Source organism: Vanessa tameamea, chromosome 19 (genome assembly GCF_037043105.1).
Source record: "Vanessa tameamea isolate UH-Manoa-2023 chromosome 19, ilVanTame1 primary haplotype, whole genome shotgun sequence".
In the NCBI taxonomy this organism is placed as follows: domain Eukaryota; kingdom Metazoa; phylum Arthropoda; class Insecta; order Lepidoptera; family Nymphalidae; genus Vanessa; species Vanessa tameamea.
Window position 1 is genome coordinate 3,017,053 of NC_087327.1, and position 17,953 is coordinate 3,035,005.

General features: G+C 30.3%; 2 protein-coding genes across 3 annotated transcripts in view; both read right to left on the reverse strand.

The window, feature by feature from the left end:
- Positions 1–14,240, reverse strand: part of LOC113401204 (serine/threonine-protein phosphatase 2A 56 kDa regulatory subunit gamma isoform-like) — a 54,996-nt gene extending 40,756 nt beyond the window's left edge. The window contains exons 1-2 of one of the 2 annotated variants that reach the window (XM_064217812.1): positions 14,104–14,240; positions 13,786–13,839 (exon numbers count right to left, since the gene is read on the reverse strand). In XM_064217812.1, the coding sequence (XP_064073882.1) occupies positions 13,786–13,839; positions 14,104–14,124 (75 nt within the window). In that variant the 5' untranslated portion in view covers positions 14,125–14,240. Of the gene's footprint in view, positions 1–10,718; positions 10,909–13,785; positions 13,840–14,103 lie in introns of those variants that run through there. The other variant, XM_064217810.1, reaches the window with a different exon arrangement.
- Positions 14,241–15,325: 1,085 nt separating this feature from the next.
- On the reverse strand, positions 15,326–16,791 carry LOC113401235 (dynein regulatory complex protein 9-like). The gene is made up of 6 exons (XM_026641073.2): positions 16,629–16,791; positions 16,414–16,560; positions 16,226–16,331; positions 15,878–16,072; positions 15,682–15,813; positions 15,326–15,521 (listed from the first exon to the last, which is right to left on the reverse strand). The coding sequence occupies exons 1-6, from the start codon at positions 16,778–16,780 to the stop codon at positions 15,327–15,329; spliced, it is 927 nt and encodes a 308-aa protein (XP_026496858.2). The 5' UTR covers positions 16,781–16,791; the 3' UTR covers position 15,326.
- Positions 16,792–17,953: the final 1,162 nt, after the last annotated feature.

Sequence of the window (17,953 nt, forward strand, 5' to 3'; positions counted from 1 at the left end):
ACGTCAATTAGTTTAACAACCAATAAACGCCTGTACACACATAACCTACGTAATATTTGTAAATTCGAAATAAGACAAAGCTATTTTAAGAAAAAGGTTTTATTATTTTTATAATCCGTATTAGTATACATTATGCACATCATGACCCGCAGACTATAATTTAGGACATGAGAACGCAGAGAACACTGTATGTACCGAATTAAAAACATTTCGTACACGTAAAAACTAACGTTGAAAACCGATTTCGCAACGTTTCTGTTTTATAAATCCGCATTATCTCGATTATTTACAAGGTATAAAAACTAACACTGACATCATTGCTGTAAAAATTCTCTAGAATTATGTGCCACGTTTTGTGACCGACTCAATATTAGCTTTGATGTTTGTACAGACAGACACAAAAGTTTCCACACTAGATATTAGGCATTCTAGACTCACATATATAGCCGAAATGATCCAGTGTTTAGCACGTGTTAGGTAAATTACAGGTTCAAGCCTCAATAGCGACGAGTTTTCGCTTGGTTATTCATCTAGAGCTCAGCGGTGAAGGAATATAGGGTGAGGTTCATATATGAGCCGGAAGAAAACGTGCCATACGTATCCCCAAGCCGTCGTGTGAAAAGAAGTCTCCTCTCCTTAGTCCAGAAGTACGATATTAACCTATACACTAATAATATTAATTAGGTATATCCTTATCGAGAGATCCTTATACGAATAAACGAGAATACGTATCATTTGTAATACCTAGCTGAAAAAACTACAAAACCGATATACATAAAACTTACTGCATAAGATGCAACGCGTTTAGGAAAATACTTTAGTTTATACACTGCAGATAACGTCTGTCGACGGTTATGTTTGTATTATATATATATACGACTATAAGTAGCGCTTCGTAATTTCACCCATTTTAAATTTAGACTATTGACGTGACAAGCATTACTTGCATGTTCTTGTGAGTATGTTTTATAGTAGTTATTTTATTTTTATATCAATTTCATCTGATGAGTTGTTATAGTACACTTTTTATTTAATATAATTAGAATGGTACAAAAAACTACTTGGGATATAATTGGCATATTTTTGATGGTCAACATTTGTTTATATTACATTGATTGTAAACAATGTTAACATTCAACCACTTTCGTATTTTTTTAATAAATATAACGAAATGCTTTCTAACTAAAATCTTTTACATTTAGTAACTAGTAAGTATTTGATACATATAAAATATATAATTAAATTTTAAATTATCTACTGTTTGTTTATAAAATATATACTGTTATCTGTAATTAGTTTTCGAGGAATTAAATGTATTTTTAAACGACACATTTCGGAATTTTGTACATTCTCACCGACAGTACTGCAATTCGTAAAGGAAATCCATTTAATGAATTAGATACGGAGAGGCAAACAACAAATGCGCGTTCAATAGTGATAAGAACAAAACAAGAAAACCAATGCTATTGTAAACATGTTCAGCGAGTAAAACGTAACTGTTGTAATATAAAGGCGTAAAAAATTATAATTACGATGCAATTAAGCGTTTATCAACTATAATTAATCTAATAGGGCAAGGGTTCTCTATTTAAAATAAAAAAATATATTTTACGTGTTAGTTATATCAGAAGCAAATAGAATCTTTTTTTTTTATAAGGAATTTAATTACGTTTTTTTTTTCATTTGGTATATTTGGTTATAAATAAAAAGTTCTTATATTTGTATATAAACATAGCAATCTTTTGGTTGTCCGATGTCTAAAAATGCTAATTTCAAAATAAAGCAGATGACCTGCTCTGCTGCGCACACGCAGATAACGTCAGCGGGAGACGCCCACGTGACACAGAGAAAGCAAATAATGACGCGCCAATACCAAGAATATCCGCAGATTTTTTAGCTCGCGGAGATCTTTTACTGTATATGGCAAATTGATACATAATTCAAGACATCACCGACCAAGATCAGTGAAAGTAGCAACTTTAACTTGGAAAGGTATTAAGACTTGTTTTATTCAAATGAAGTCAGTAACATCGATCTTTAAGTCGTTGACGTTAAGATCTTATACATACATCCGTACTAATATTATAAACGCATAAGTAGCTGTATTTTACCTCATCACGGTTAAATCACTAAACCGATTTAGATGAAATTTGGTGCGGAGATAGGCTGAGTCCCGGGGAAGGACATATGCTATATTTAATACACCCTTCTAGGAGCTAAAATGGAGGTGACGGTTTGTGTAATGTAGGTAAAGTTTTATAAACTTTGCGCAGGTACAGACACAGGTTTAGCTAGTACACATATATATAAAAATGGAAGTTGATATGTGTTCGAGATTTACAGGCTTCACAATCACATTGTCTCACCGATTAACGTGAAAATTGGCACATTCATATGCAATTATTTTGCCGTGTAAGTTTTTATACTATACTCTTTGCCACCGCCTCCGATTGCCAAGACAATTGGTATAGGTATATAAACAGGCAGGAGAACATATGCCGGGTTTTCTTAGTAAATATTTAATACATCACATTAAACATTAGCAGCTTGTAAATTTCCCCTCTCTCTTTGAGGAGAAGGTTTGGAACATATTCCACCATGCTGCTTTAATCCGGCTTGGTGGATACACATGTGGCAAAATGTTGTTGAAATAAGACACATGCAGATTTCCTCAAGATGTTTTCTGTCGCCGCCGAGCACGAGATGACTTATAAACACAAATTAAGCACATGAAAATTCAGTGGTGCTTGTCTGGGTTTGAACCCGCAACCATCGGTTAAGATGCCCGCGTTCTAACCACTGGGCCATCTCGGCATTTAATACATAGGTAATACGTTATTAAACAAAAACGACGATGACAAACCAAACAACAGGAGAAACATAACTCTCTTGTCATTTTGTTTATTGTTCCTCAGAACAGTAAGGAAATCTGTTTCTTAATTCCAAAGTTCAATATATTTCATAACAACCATATTTTTTATATGTAACAAACATTTTCGTTTTAATAATTAGATACGAGATTATTAACAAATCTAACATTAAAACCAGAGAAAGTAGCGGAACACCATTTAAAAGCATTTCGTCATAATTATATAAGCTGTTATATCATTCTTGAATTCCTTAACGTTCTTTTTTTTTCTGAAATAATTCAACAGTTACCAATCCAGTTTCCGAATTGGTCCCAGAGTGAACACGCTCACCTGGGGCTCTTACATTCGCAATAACTTTACAAATTAATTATATATATAACACACATTTGCATTATATAAGTTACAATATATATATTCGCGTCTGTGTCTGTGCTTCCTGTGACATTGTATTTCTTTCTAGTCCAAGATTCCGTAGATATATTTTGACTTGGCTTCTTAAGAAATTTAAATATAATGTTATCAAATATATTTATAAATAAAACTTATCACGCGCTAAAAGTTAATTTTCACGCAGGATAAATTATAAATGAATACATACAAACTTATATAAGTTGGAGGAAAAGAGTAACTAATGAGTTTCTCGCTGATTCTTTACGATTGAATCTACATTCAGACGAGTATTTATTAAAACTCAATATATACCTACCAATAAGTAATGTAATAAGATTTATTGTTTTTAAATGATCCTTAATAAAGATAACTGCTTAAAATTACCTTAATAACTATACTAAAGAAGGCATTCTTAATATTTTTCTTTATACATAAAAAACAAATTATTCTGCATTCATTATTTCGTTAAGAAAGATAATACGTATAAAATAAAATTGCATATCTTCTGATTACTATCTAGCCTGATACGAAGTAAGTCCGCGTCTATTTTGAACGTAACTAATCTAAATAAACTGCAAGACAAACATTAACATGTGATAGTTTAAAATAGTTTAGATCAGACAAAGTTAAACATTACTCATTGGTAACGTTAACAAAACAAAATTTTCTTAGTAGATTCGTTGCGTGTGTTCTCTCTTCGCGATGTAAAATAACTTATTTTAAAAGAGTTCATAGAGATTGTATGTATGTGTGTGTGTAGGTGTGTGCGTGGATGCGTGCGTGCATTTGTGTTTATGGATTATACTTATATAATCTTGACTGATTTTATACAAAAAAAAGATATCAAAGAAGATATTGTTATCAGATCTTTCAATGATATCATTACCTATAGACACTTACATCTGTTATTATAAAAGAAATTCTACTCTTTACGCGACATTATTCGTATTAATTAAAAGAGTAGCTACACGATAACAATCATTTGAAGATACCGATACATACGTATAACATGTATCCTATATAATTCAATTGATAACGTGCTATCGTTACAAATTCACATAAAACAGAACAAAGTGCAATCAAAAAACTTCTGTGAAATTACTTTCAGTATAATTTAATACAAAACTAGTTGTCCCGCGTCTTCCCTCGCGTTTATGGGGGGTCCGTCGTCACGTGTTAGAAATAAAAAGTAGTCTTTCCTTGTGGTTTAACCTTGCTTCATACCAAATTTCACATCAAATTCGGTTCAGTAGTTTGACCGTCAAAGAGCAACAGACAGACATACAGGAAGATTTACTTTCGCATTTATAATGTTAGTATATATTAGTATACTAATCTGAATACGATGAATACCTTTCATCTTATTGTATTCAAAGTTCTGGAAACAAATAGAACATCCAGTCTTGTTTTCGAGTTTCATTGATCCAATTGATTGGCATATTGGAAAGGGCCTATAAATAGAAGAGCAAATTCGTCGGTTTATTCGGCCAAGGGTTGTTTGGGGTTGGACGTGTGTAAATGTCGAACAGCACGATATCGAGTTACGGCCAATAGCCAATTAACACGCGGAGTTCTTAATTTGGAGTTCGTTAGTGGAATTGGTGAAACATTAGTTTCATTAATCTTTATTATATATATATATAATAAATAGAATATCTTCCTAGTACATTATATTGTATCGCTATACTGTAACATGACTGAAAAATAAACATTATATCCTTCAATTTATCTTGTAAATGAAATAATACTAAAATGATAAATTAAATACATGTATTAGCATTTTTGATTTTGATTTTTGATTGCTATCTCTTTCTTACACGTGGGATTAAGAAGGGTGGCAAGAGTTTTAGTAATATCAACTATTATTGTTTAGAATAGACGCAAACAGAAATACATACTAATTTTCGAGAAAAGTTAACAAGTCGTTTTAAAATATTTCGCTTTAAAACGACTTGTTAGTCCAATAATGTAGATCATAGTTCATTATCTGCTGGCTTATTTATACTTTTTTCAATATATATTTAAACTTCCGCATAAATCAATGATTTAAATTATGTTCTAAATGCAAATGAATACAGACGAAAATCTTAACTCGCGCCCTTATTATTTTATTTGCGGAAATTAAGTTTTAATTCGAAACGGCGGTAGATGCGAAATATTGACGATATAAGATGTATTATTGTAAAGATTATTTGAATGAAAAACATTGGATTTGATTTATTTTTTATAAAGAAAACGAGTTTAATCTAGTAAATATCTCTCTCAAACCTTAAACCTTAAAATATAAGCTTCTATGATTTTATAGTATATAAGTAGTTTATAAATCTATTTATATCAAACAATCTTTAATGTAACAATTAATTGTAATAGTAGGAACCTACTATTGAAATATAAATGAAAAAAAAAAAAACGTATAAGCATTTAATTAAAAAAAAAACTAGTGCTTGACATAACGGACTAATGCGCCCGTTAATTGATTAAATTGATCAATTACCGCAACTAGTATTTTTAAATTAAATACATTTAAAAATGTGTAACGGTTTATGAGCATTAGCGTTACACAAAACCGTATTTTCTAAAATTTCCAAAAAATATATTTAAATCATAAAACATATTTTATACAAATACTCTCAAGAATAAAATATATTCCAATAAAACAAACCCATCCAGGAAAACAAATGTAACGTTATAAACCGCAATGAAATCAATCTGTTTAGTGGTTTTATAGTCATGAATACACAGACAGATACAAATAAATCCGTTCTAAGGGCGTCGTCATTATCTGTATATAAGAACCATATTGAATTAAAACAATTGCAAAGGACCACACTTAAATGATACATTTAGGTACTTATTTCATTCGAACAAGAAAATCAACTGATACATGGGGCATAATACACCTTTAACTACTGACACTGGCACTACAAGAAGTATTGAGCATGTAGCAAGTAAGAGTGGTTACTCTTTATAACGTCAATGCGCCGACAACCGTGAATCTAAGATGTAGTATCCCTTGTGCCTTCGTTAAACTGGCTCAATTACCCTTCCAAACGTAACAGCCAAACAGACTATCGATGTCCGGCGCTAAGATGAACGGCGAATAGTTGGTTCTCATCCAGGCGGGCCTTTATAAAGCCGTATTAAATTAATTCAAAAACTAATGTATATAGTTTTTTTATGAGTAAATACCTTATGCATTGCGATTTGTTTGTAGGCAAATTTCGAAAACGATTCGCTCACAATACTTTGATTTTTATACCTAAAATACACGACAAATAAACTTATCATATCATAATATTTATCTAAAAATATAATTTACTTGGCATAATAATAACAATCTTTCCCTCTTCCGTCTACGCCCTCACCGAATCATTATTAGTGATTCTAGTCGTGGGATATCCGAAAATATTTTTCAGAAATCTTTCGAATTTTCTAAACTTTTATATAAGAGATTTTTCGTAACCAGCTTTGTCTAAAAAAATCCATGTTTAGAATTTATATAAGGCCGAACTTCTTTACAACATTTTAACCTATATCCTCTTAAGGGATGAAAGTTCAAAAATATTAATCAATTTCAATAACTTTAAATAACTATGAAGAACTTCCATACAACGCGAATGGAAGATTCTGAATTTTACCAATTTAAGAGATGAATTCTCAAAAACGCTTAAACAAATGTCTTTTACTCATAGACGCAAGCTCTAATGCGTGTTCCCATATTTCTAACTTCAAATTGACAACAATTTTAGCCTTCTAACACGCTTGTTTATTGCTTATAATCAGTAGGTACTTTAAACAACGAATTTTACATTTGTAATCTTCAAAACTGACAAACTTATATACAAAGTTTCATCCCCAAATTTACCTTCTTACGTGACAATTTTTCAAGAAAGGTTTTACAACATCCTTAAATCACTTAACAGAAGCTGATTTTCATAAATCTACCTTCAGAAATGGTGACGTTTTTATTCCTATTTAACCGCAACAACGACTTCAATACATAGGTATATCTTTTTTTTTTTTAATTTCCATAACATTGAGTGTCAAACAGCTGCAGTATATTAAACGTATTTTGCAAACTGCATCGTTATGAATCGAATGCAATTAACAATTCAACTCAAAACACGTAAGACTATTTATAAAATGTAGTTCGATGTGATAAAAGGAAAAAATATTTGCTAAAAAACTTTAGTATTTCACACGTTATTCATGGACAAATAAAAAATATATATATATCGTCATCGATATATATATATTTTTCACTCATGTGCGACAAATCGGTTTCACGTCTTTTCATACAATGTCATTGGAAACATGTAATCAAGACAAATGTGAACTGGTCTTTTTCAGCTAATACTCTATGTTCTGATGAACGAATACTTCTGCTACAAGTGTAACTACTGCTTTTTTTTTATTACAGTTTCTTACATTGTGTGTAGAACACTACGTTAATGTCTTCTATGCGGAAATTCAAATTGAGAATAATACGAGATGGCCCAGTGGTTAGAACGCGTGCATCTTAACCGATGATTTCGGGTTCAGACCCAGGCAGGCACCACTGAGTTTTCATGTGCTTAATTTGTGTTTATAATTCATCTCGTGCTCGGCGGTGAAGGAAAACATCGTGAGGAAACCTGCATGTGTCTAATTTCAACGAAATTCTGCCACATGTGTATTCCACCAACCAGCATTGGAGCAGCGTGGTGGAATATGCTCCATACCTTCTCCTCAACGGGAGAGGAGGCCTTAGCCCAGCAGTGGGAAATTTACAGGCTGATTATGTTATGTTATGTACTCGCGAATAGGAGGGGGTGGATGTTTTTTTTTTCAAAATTTTAAGATGATCGAGTGAATAGTTAAGGCCCGAAATCGTAACAAACAAAGTCAGTTTCGTAATTATAACATTAGCTAGCTAGGATATTGATACTTTAATCATATCATGTATGTTATTATGGTCACATTTTATGTCTCTCTGGTTAAAAAAATAGGGATTTGGTAATATATTTCACTTTCACTCACGATTCACGTAATTCGTATGCGTTTCTGTAAGTACAGAAGGTCGTATATACAATGATGTACACTTTAAAACAGAGCATAAAAACTGACTATAACCATATGTTTGATTATGATTTTTTTTCAATCTGCCGTTCCAAAGTAGCTGATGTATATCGTAATTTGTGTAGCAATCAACTAATATATTAAAAAAACACATGCATTCCATGCGACTATCTGAAATTTAAAAATGAAATATAATTCTTAATTTGAATTTACACACATCAGGATCAAATAATAAAATAGAATCGTAAACAAAATGTGTCAAAAAGTGATTTCATAACTTTTCGCCATTAAACCTCGCATATACCGAATTCGTAGTCTATTTTTACCAATGAATAATAATCTTGCATATTATTTCACATTGAACAAAAACTTTTAATTTTAAAAACTCGACCGTACCGATCAATCGCCTTCATTTCTTTGACATCCTACGTGACATTGGCCAAATAATCTGTGCCTTTCTGGCACAGCTATGACATTTAAAAAATAAAAGGTTTGAGTTTTATATTAACTATATATTAAACAACTTATATTAAATATTCCGTTCAAACTATCACTAAGATTATAGCCGTGGTATTGTTATAACTGTTCTTGAAACAGATCAGCAATTATTTCGCAAGCGGTTTAAACGCTGCGACATGATGATTGCCACATTTCGAAGAAACTTAAAGAGCCGAGATGGACCATTGGTTATAATACGTAAACTATAACTAAAAATTGCAAGTTCGAAACTTTGAATGTTCATGTTGTTGATTCGTTTTTATGATTCATCTCGTGTTCGTAGTTGAAGGAAAACATCGAGAGCAAACTAATAGATGAAAATCTGCCACATGTGTATCCAGAGATCGGCATTGGAGCAGTGCGATGGAAAAGTTCCAAACCTTGTCCTCAAAAAGAGAGGACGCCTTCGCCCAGCAGTAAGATATTTACAGACTCCTTACTACCTACATAATAATAAACTAATAAAATGCGGATACATATAGAACAATGTAGAACAAGACGGGCCAATGGGTTACTGAATGTTGTATGGTCACTACGTTTCAGAGACATTGAAACTATAAAAAAAAAAAATATATAAACAATCTAAGAACACATTTACATTGGCTCAGTCACCCTACAAGACTATTTTTTGTATTGAAGTTTAGCGGTAGAATAACTAATAACTGGGTGGTACCGCAGCTGGTGGTAGTACAGTAGCACCAATTATTGTTATGACTATTATAACGTTTCTTGACATTACACAAAAAAAATCTCTTTTGTCGCATTTTTTATCATTAATATGAAGATCAGAAGAACATCAATCTTTTTATATCTGTTTCATTCGTTCCCGTTTTAACACTACTGATCTATATAAAGACTTGACATAAATTTCATTGCAACAGACACATAACAGGTAAATCTAAGCTAAAAGAGATATAGGTCAAGCTTTAGTGAGCTTATCAAAAGCGAGTAACGCTTGGAGCACACGCTAGTCAATGAGAAGTGAAATTTGAAGAAACAAGGTATCTCATTCATCTTATACATGTGTATACAGGCTATTTTATCACCTTAATTTACTCTGTAAATAGTGGCTTGAAGGTAGAAGTCATTATGTCGCTAAATAAATAAATGGAAGTCTTGATAAGGAAAAATAAAGCTGTTTTCAAGCGCAAAATTAACATCCGGCATTTATTTAATACGAATTAATTTACAATACAATATAATGACACATACAATTATAAATCGCACTTTTAGCGTTTAGATACAGATAGATATAGTGGCAGATTAAAATAGATTTTTTTTTTTAAATATCGACGCAAGATCTTATAACATACATCCTATGGTTGAGAGAACATTAGCAAGTGATATAAGTCTATGGGCAGAGATTGCCATTTATTCCATAAAGAAATCAATTTGTAGTTACTCTTCCCGATCCATAAAAATATATATTTTAATATTAAAGATACGGACAATCAAAATTAAAAGAAAAAATACAACTGCGTAACATAACCCGACATCCGTTTCCATTTCATTTGCTTTATAAATAAAAGAAATGCTTTTATGTAAGGCGATGTGCATTTTGCATTATGCTGTCGAGTTTAAAAGGTATTTGGAGTAATACGCAGTGAAATTTTAATATAAGCGTCGCAACATTTACATCACTCGTAAGCATCGAAATAATTGTTATAAAATGTATTACAATTACTAAATTAACTTCTATTACTATATTGGATTTTCTATGGTTGCTGTATAAAATACATTATATGAATAAACATAGTATCTAGTTTTATTTTTTACATATTTAACCTGATTATAATTAAATTAAAATTACCAATGCTTTTTTATTTTCTGAAATAAACCACCTACTTTCATCTCAAATTTGCAAAAACTTTAATTTATGTTTATCTAAAATTTTATATTTACGTAAAACATAACGCAAAGGAATTCCAGAAGTCTGCCAAGTTATCAAAAAAAGTCAACGGTTGGCTAACATTACACTAAAAGTGCACTTTTCACACGTAAACAAACTTGACACGCGACACGACTTGCGTAAAAAGTTAAAATACAAAAATTCACGTTTCGAATACTGCCAGTTATTGGAACACACGCATACAAACTGTGTAAAGAATAGAGAGTGCTGCCAAATCGTTGCAATAAACAACACCTATCACAACATGTCAGTCATTCATACGATAATAGCCTATATTACTTGCATAGAGGTCATATAATTGAATACACGCGATCATTCCGATCTACTGAATTGTAAGCTTCATTACAATATTGACATTTCAATGATAATGTAGTCTTTTATTCCAATGAAATAAGGTTCAAAATAACGAATCAAAATGTAATTCAGGTAAACATGAATCTGAAATCTGATATCATGATGTACGATAAAAAAAGACATTTAACAAAAAGAATAACATATTATTTATATTTGTGTTATATGTGAACCAAAACAAATACAAACAACGAACAAAGTCTAATTCTTAATTCAACCTCAAAGCTAGGGAGCCCTATTCACTCTGCTGCACCTAGAATTGTATAAATAATTTTTAATAAAAATCTAATTATACTTTATTCAATTTTACAAAGTATTGAAATTTATTTACCACCAGTTGTTCGTTGTACGTTTATCAACTGATACACAAACAGATAAATACCATTCACCGTTTAATACTTTATATAGATTTAATTTTAACTAATAAAAGACACTATGGTTAAAAGAATAGAAAAAATAAAACCACATTATTTATATATAGTCAACATTTCATAATCAAAAATGTGTAATGCATATTTAATTTTTATGCTTGTTTCGTCCACATGGTTCTCATTTGCCTATTCATTATCCAGCCTCTTTAAAAGGCAATTTAGGCTTATTTTAATAATAAAACATATAAAAGATTATCATAACACTGATCTCATCAACAAATCTTTCATAAAAGGACACTGGGCTATAACAAGTTATGAAGTGGATATTTATAGACAAAATGTTGTCTACCTAGTCTCTTAATGATGTTTAAGAAACAATGTATGAATATTGAATTTGAAGACATTTCGTTTAGATATAGGTATGTTGAAGCTCACAGGAGACAATTGAAATATCATTAATAAGATTAAGTTGGCGCATTTAGTACAACTGAAATACATCATCTGTGAAAACTGTAATGGTTCATGAGATAAAGCCTGGTGACAGACAGACAGACAAATGGACGGATCGACAGCCGAGTCCACCCAAGCCGAGTAAAACGAACACTATTACTAATAATAGTGTCCATTTTGCTCTTTGGGTACAAATATTCGAAATGTAATTGTTTTGTGAATTCATAATGGGTACCATAGGTTTTTCAAGACTGATACCCATGATAATGTATCAGGTCAATGTCTAAACTTAATTTTTTATCTTTACTCCTCCTGTCGGAATAAGCTATATGTCCTTTTATGTAAGATTGGTTGATTTTTTGAAAGGATTTATAACTCCACTAATCTCAATCTAATATATTTTTTTCAAGTATCAACTTTACCATACAGCATTTTTTAATCATCAATATTTCAACTCCAGCAAAACCAGCTTCCAGGAAGAAAGCATGAACTCATATAGTTGCTCTTTTAAACATACAAAACTTGCAATGCGGTTAGTATCCACAAGTACTGTTATTTATCAGTACTTTGTTAAAAACTGAGCTTAAATCCAAGCAAATCTGGTATCTCATGGTAAAAGTTATATTTTCTGGTATTTTATTACAATATATGCAAATACCATTTCCCAAAAACATTCCTAGTAACATATAAACAGAAAGCAAGGCTTAGAAGTATGTTTTTATTTCTAATATTGTATGTGCTTTTATGGAATAATTTTATTCCTACAGTATGCTATCGGCAGGTTATTTTCTGGAGAATAAATATAATTTCAATATCTGCATTATTACTCTATAACAGCATCCTATATGACGTGAGACTATGTAAGTCTCTTTATATCATCAATTATTAAACAAAAAATATCTCAGAAAATTGGTAGATCATCATCTAGCACATTCTATATTCAGGTTATAAGTTTAAATGCAATATAACATTGGAATAACTCTATTTTGAGTAAGACCAGAATTCAACTTATAACTAAGAAAGTCAAAACCATCATGAAAAACCAAATAACAAAATATAATAAGAGTTGACAATGATATAAGTTATTCAGTCAAAAACAACAGCATTCCGGCACCTCAGGAACATATAAACATAGTAGAGCTGCACCTGATTACAATTCAGTCATGTCCAATTACAATCTCACTGGACTGTGAGAATGAGGGGATAGACTTTACTCGAGTTTACACACACATACATATACACAGATTTCATAAGTAGTTGACTAAATTATTTGAAATAATAGTCTCTGGTTGAAATCCATCACAGAGACCCCATATAGATATATTTTATAATGATTAATTATTGTTATAGAATTTTAATGTATTTAATCTTAAGTGAAGCTAATGCAACATTCCTCTTCATTATAGTCAAAAATATTACTTATCAGAGTTTATTTCAAAATGAGTTTTGAAAAATAAAGCTTTACTTTTTTAATTTCGTTCGTAATTACATATCTTATAACATGTTAAAGATGTTATCTGATACTTAAAGAAACTTAATTGTTTTCTACTGTTATGTCATTACCATTCATGCTTTTATACCCTTTATTTCTCAATTTATTCGAAATTATGAATATATTGTTCTTTACAGTGCGAAAATGAGATTTTTTCGTGCGGGAATAAAACCATAATTTGATGAATGAACCTAAAAATACCGTAGAATGCGGACTAACTGTCAAACTATATAAAAAAAATCAGGCGGTAATTTGAATACTATGTTTTTGAATAAGTCGTGTGGACAAAATTATAAACAAATCAAGGTATTTTCATTACAAATAAAATAAAACTTCTCGTAATATTAATAAACCAATAAGAAGTTAAAAAGATTCTCATACAAATTTCAAACTTACCTCGGTGTCACTGTCGCCGTTTTTATTTTTATCACTTTTAGTCTTCATCGCCTCCTGTAAACAACAGTCTTCACTAAAACTTTCACAACACCGATATTAAATAAGTTCACAAATAAACTACGGTATTAAACACTTAAATTATGCAGAACCGCATACCATAAACGAACTGACATGGCATGGCATAGCTTACAACTCGCGAGTGAAGCGTATTGTAAACGCCGACAACACTAAAGTACCGTTTTTTAGTTTTTAGCACGACGCCAATAAAGCTACGAATTGTTTTTTTTTTTGTACAATGTTATTTCTTTCTTAGCTCACCTTTTCTTTCTTCGGCATCATTTAACGAATAAATAAGTCTCAAAACATAACTTCTACACTTTAATATATTTACAATTCTTACAATACGTACCGATTACTGAATTACTGACCATACGGATGTCAAATGTCAATGTAAAGCTGTACTGTGATTGGTTGGGAAAGTCACGTGATCGTTAAATTGTCATTGTCGGTGAATAATAGGGATGTACTGCTAATATCGAGAGAATAAAGTCGATGATATTTTAAGTCTAAAATGTATATATAATTGAAGGAGGTAAATTTGTTTATAATTTGTTGTTTTAAGATTATTATATTGCGGTATATTTACGATACTTTCTTTATTTTGAAGTAGCTATTTGTCAACTATGTTTACAGACAATTCTGCAACAAATCTATCTTAAAATATTTATTTCAGTATATGAGTCATAGTAACCACTTTTAATTGTAAACGCCATGAATACCGAGTACCGGTAAATTTATGATGATTTTTCGTTATATCGTATCTCTCGCGTATACTCGATCTAAATAAATAATTTCATAATTTGTTTTCTTCTACATAGCTACACACACAATACTGTACAGTTTAGTCTTATTATAATAGAATCTGTAGAAAAAATCCTAATTAAATATTATGATATTTGACAAACGATTTGTTAAAAATACGTGTTTTCATAAATGTCTACATTTCAATGTACATTGAATCCTGTTGCATCTATATAAATGAGTTGTAAGTTATTTCTGTAAATACTACATAAACGAGTTGATTGTTTTGATAAAAAATGTATTCCTACACATTTTTTGAGTAAAGAGTAATGAAAACCAAACTGCACAATACGAGTATTAAGCATCAAACTTCATGTTATTTCTACAAAACAACATCGTTAAACGTGTAAATACTTATTCGAGCATAAAGTTAAGGTCTTTGACAATTATTGAAAATGTTTTTTTAATTTAAATTACGATTATTTATTATTTACTTACTTATAATATATATATCTATAAACATTGAATTACATCGCGCAAATTGAAAAACTGCCTCTCGTTACAGGTGTACTCCAGCTAAAATGTTTTGATCTCAAGTATTTATATATTTAAAAATAACATATATTAAATTATTTCAAATAAATGTCGGACATGACTTTTAAATAAAATTTTCATGTTATAATATTAATATAAATTTATTACATTAAGCGCAATAATACATTACAACTAATATTTACTACTTATTTTTTCTTCTTATCACCACCCTTCTTTTTAGCAACTTTATAAGGACCAAGTTGACGGCGAACTAAAAGTCCGCGCCACCAAGCTTGAACAATTATTGCCGACTTAGTCATCATTTCCCTATACAGACGTACTTTTTCACGTTCTGCTTTAAAATCTATCCACTCCTTTATCATGGTCTTATGTTTTTCAATCTAAAAATGAAAAACATTAATATGAGCTATCAGCTTATCCATGCATTTATGCTATTTGCTTTATTAGAGTGAACCGAATATCACAAAGCGTTCCAAATGCGATTAATAAACAAAAAATCTTATAAAAATAGATTTTATACATAGAATATAGTTATATTACCTTCTCCTCCAAGTTAATCCTTTTATCTAACATGTTTTGGTAATCATTTTTTTGAATCTGTATTTTTAGGTCTATCTTTTCCATATCCTTATCATATTTATTCATCCAATCATCTACTTTCTCTAGAGTTTCCTACGATTTAAATGAATTAATAATAGACATCATAATGTATACATAGAATAAAGGAATACATTACGTTTATAGAAATGGTAACTAAAAGTTCCACTTCTGAGTGAACTCTTTGTTCACTATCAGCTCTATGCTTATAGTATTCAATAACAGCTGTTGGTAAAGCTTCTTTGTCGTATATTGTCTGATTATGTTGCTCAGTACGAGCTGTTTGCCATCGATCAACGTAACGACTACGTATTTCTGCATTAAGATTTGCGTCCTGTAAAAACATATACATAATAATATGAATAGTTTCAGCATTATAAAGATTGCAAAAGTGTTTTGATATAATATGTTATTATTGTTCTCCATTATTGTATCATTATTGTATACACAGAGAAACAAATTGATACATATTTTTATAAATACGAACCTCAACTTCACTCCTTAGAGCATCAATGGTAGCATCACTATCGTATATAACTGATTTTATATGATTATGTTGCTGCCTTATTTGCTTGTTAAGTTCTCGACGGAGGCTGCAGAATGATTAAGTACAATTTTTCGCTAATTATGGTAACACACAATATATTTTAAAATAGTACTTGTCGTTTTACTTACATTTTATTTTTGGCTTCGTCATTAAACAATTCTATGCGATGATTGTCTAGGTTTACTATAGTATTGACAGTGTTTTGTAAGGTTCTAAAGGTTTTTGTTTGTATTAAGTCTATGTACGTAGACGTGACTGCATTGATTATTAATTTCCTGTAAATATTGTTCTGATTATATGTAATCACAATCATCTAACAATGGATTATTAACTGGAATCTTACCTATCGTTATCGAGTTTGTTTAGTTTATATTCATTTGAGTCTATTTTTCCGTAATCAATAACTTCCAATTCGTCTTTTATTTCAGGTTGAGATATTCCAAATTTTAATGCAACTAGTAGTCCCAAATCGGACATAGTCTTGGTGACTCGCATTTCATTATTACATTCAACTATAACATACATGTAATTATGCATTAGATAATAAGAGATTTAGTTAAAAAAATAAGAGTAAAAATATACCAAGGATTCGCATTTCGGTAATAGTATCTTCTAAAGTATTAGCAAATAATGCAGCTTGTAAATATGGTAAGCTAAAATTTAAAAATATTACTTTATAATAATTGATTGAACAGAGTAATATTATATTTACAAAGCAAAAAAATATACCATTTACGACGTTTATAATTGTTTTTTTCCTTGCCAAACTGAAAAAAACGTTATAAAAATAATATCGATATCTACATGTTACACACAACACTTAAAATATCACTCCTGACTCAAATTGTACAAATTGCAAATGCTATTTATGCTTTTACGTAAGATTTTTATTGTCATAAATAATTTTTGTGCAGAAGCATTAGAAAGAGCAAAATTCAATCTCATAAGTGTTACTTTTGTTACAAAGTTACCTTAATAATTTTTAGACTTAAGTTTTTAAAACTAAATGTAAAAACTACTTAGGTTTATTTTTAATTTTAAATCAATATAGCAATATTTTTATTTAAAAATAATTTAAAATTAACTACTTCCACTTCACTAGAATCATCTCCAAATATAGTACCGCAAGCAGTATCATTTATTTCACAAACATTGATATCCGACATATTACTAAACAATTAAACTGGGTACTTTTTGATTGAAATCATTAGCAAACAATCTTTTTTCTTTTATGCGTGGCCAGTACGTGACCTTAAGATGGTTTATGATAACCTATGTATTAAATACTACTTATGCAATGTCTACTTTGTTTTTATTTTGTATTTACCTTTTTTTAAATTTATGTGAAGATATTTTTGATGTTTGTACCTAATGTTTAGTAAATATTTTTTCCTCGCATAGTTCAACGTAACGTAAATTGTACGTCGTCTTAAATTTTGCGAACTATGTGGAACTAACCACACAGTTCGCACAATCTAAGGGCACTTTGGTAAAAAATTAATAATTTTTGCTATGTATTTTTAAGGCTTAACCATGAATTTCTTAATAAATCTTGATAAGTAATTAAAAATATAAAAGTCAAATAGTCAACAGTATAATAGACGAAAAAAAAGCCTCATCCTTTTTTGAAGTCGATTATTTATACAGAATGGAAAAAATCTCAAAATA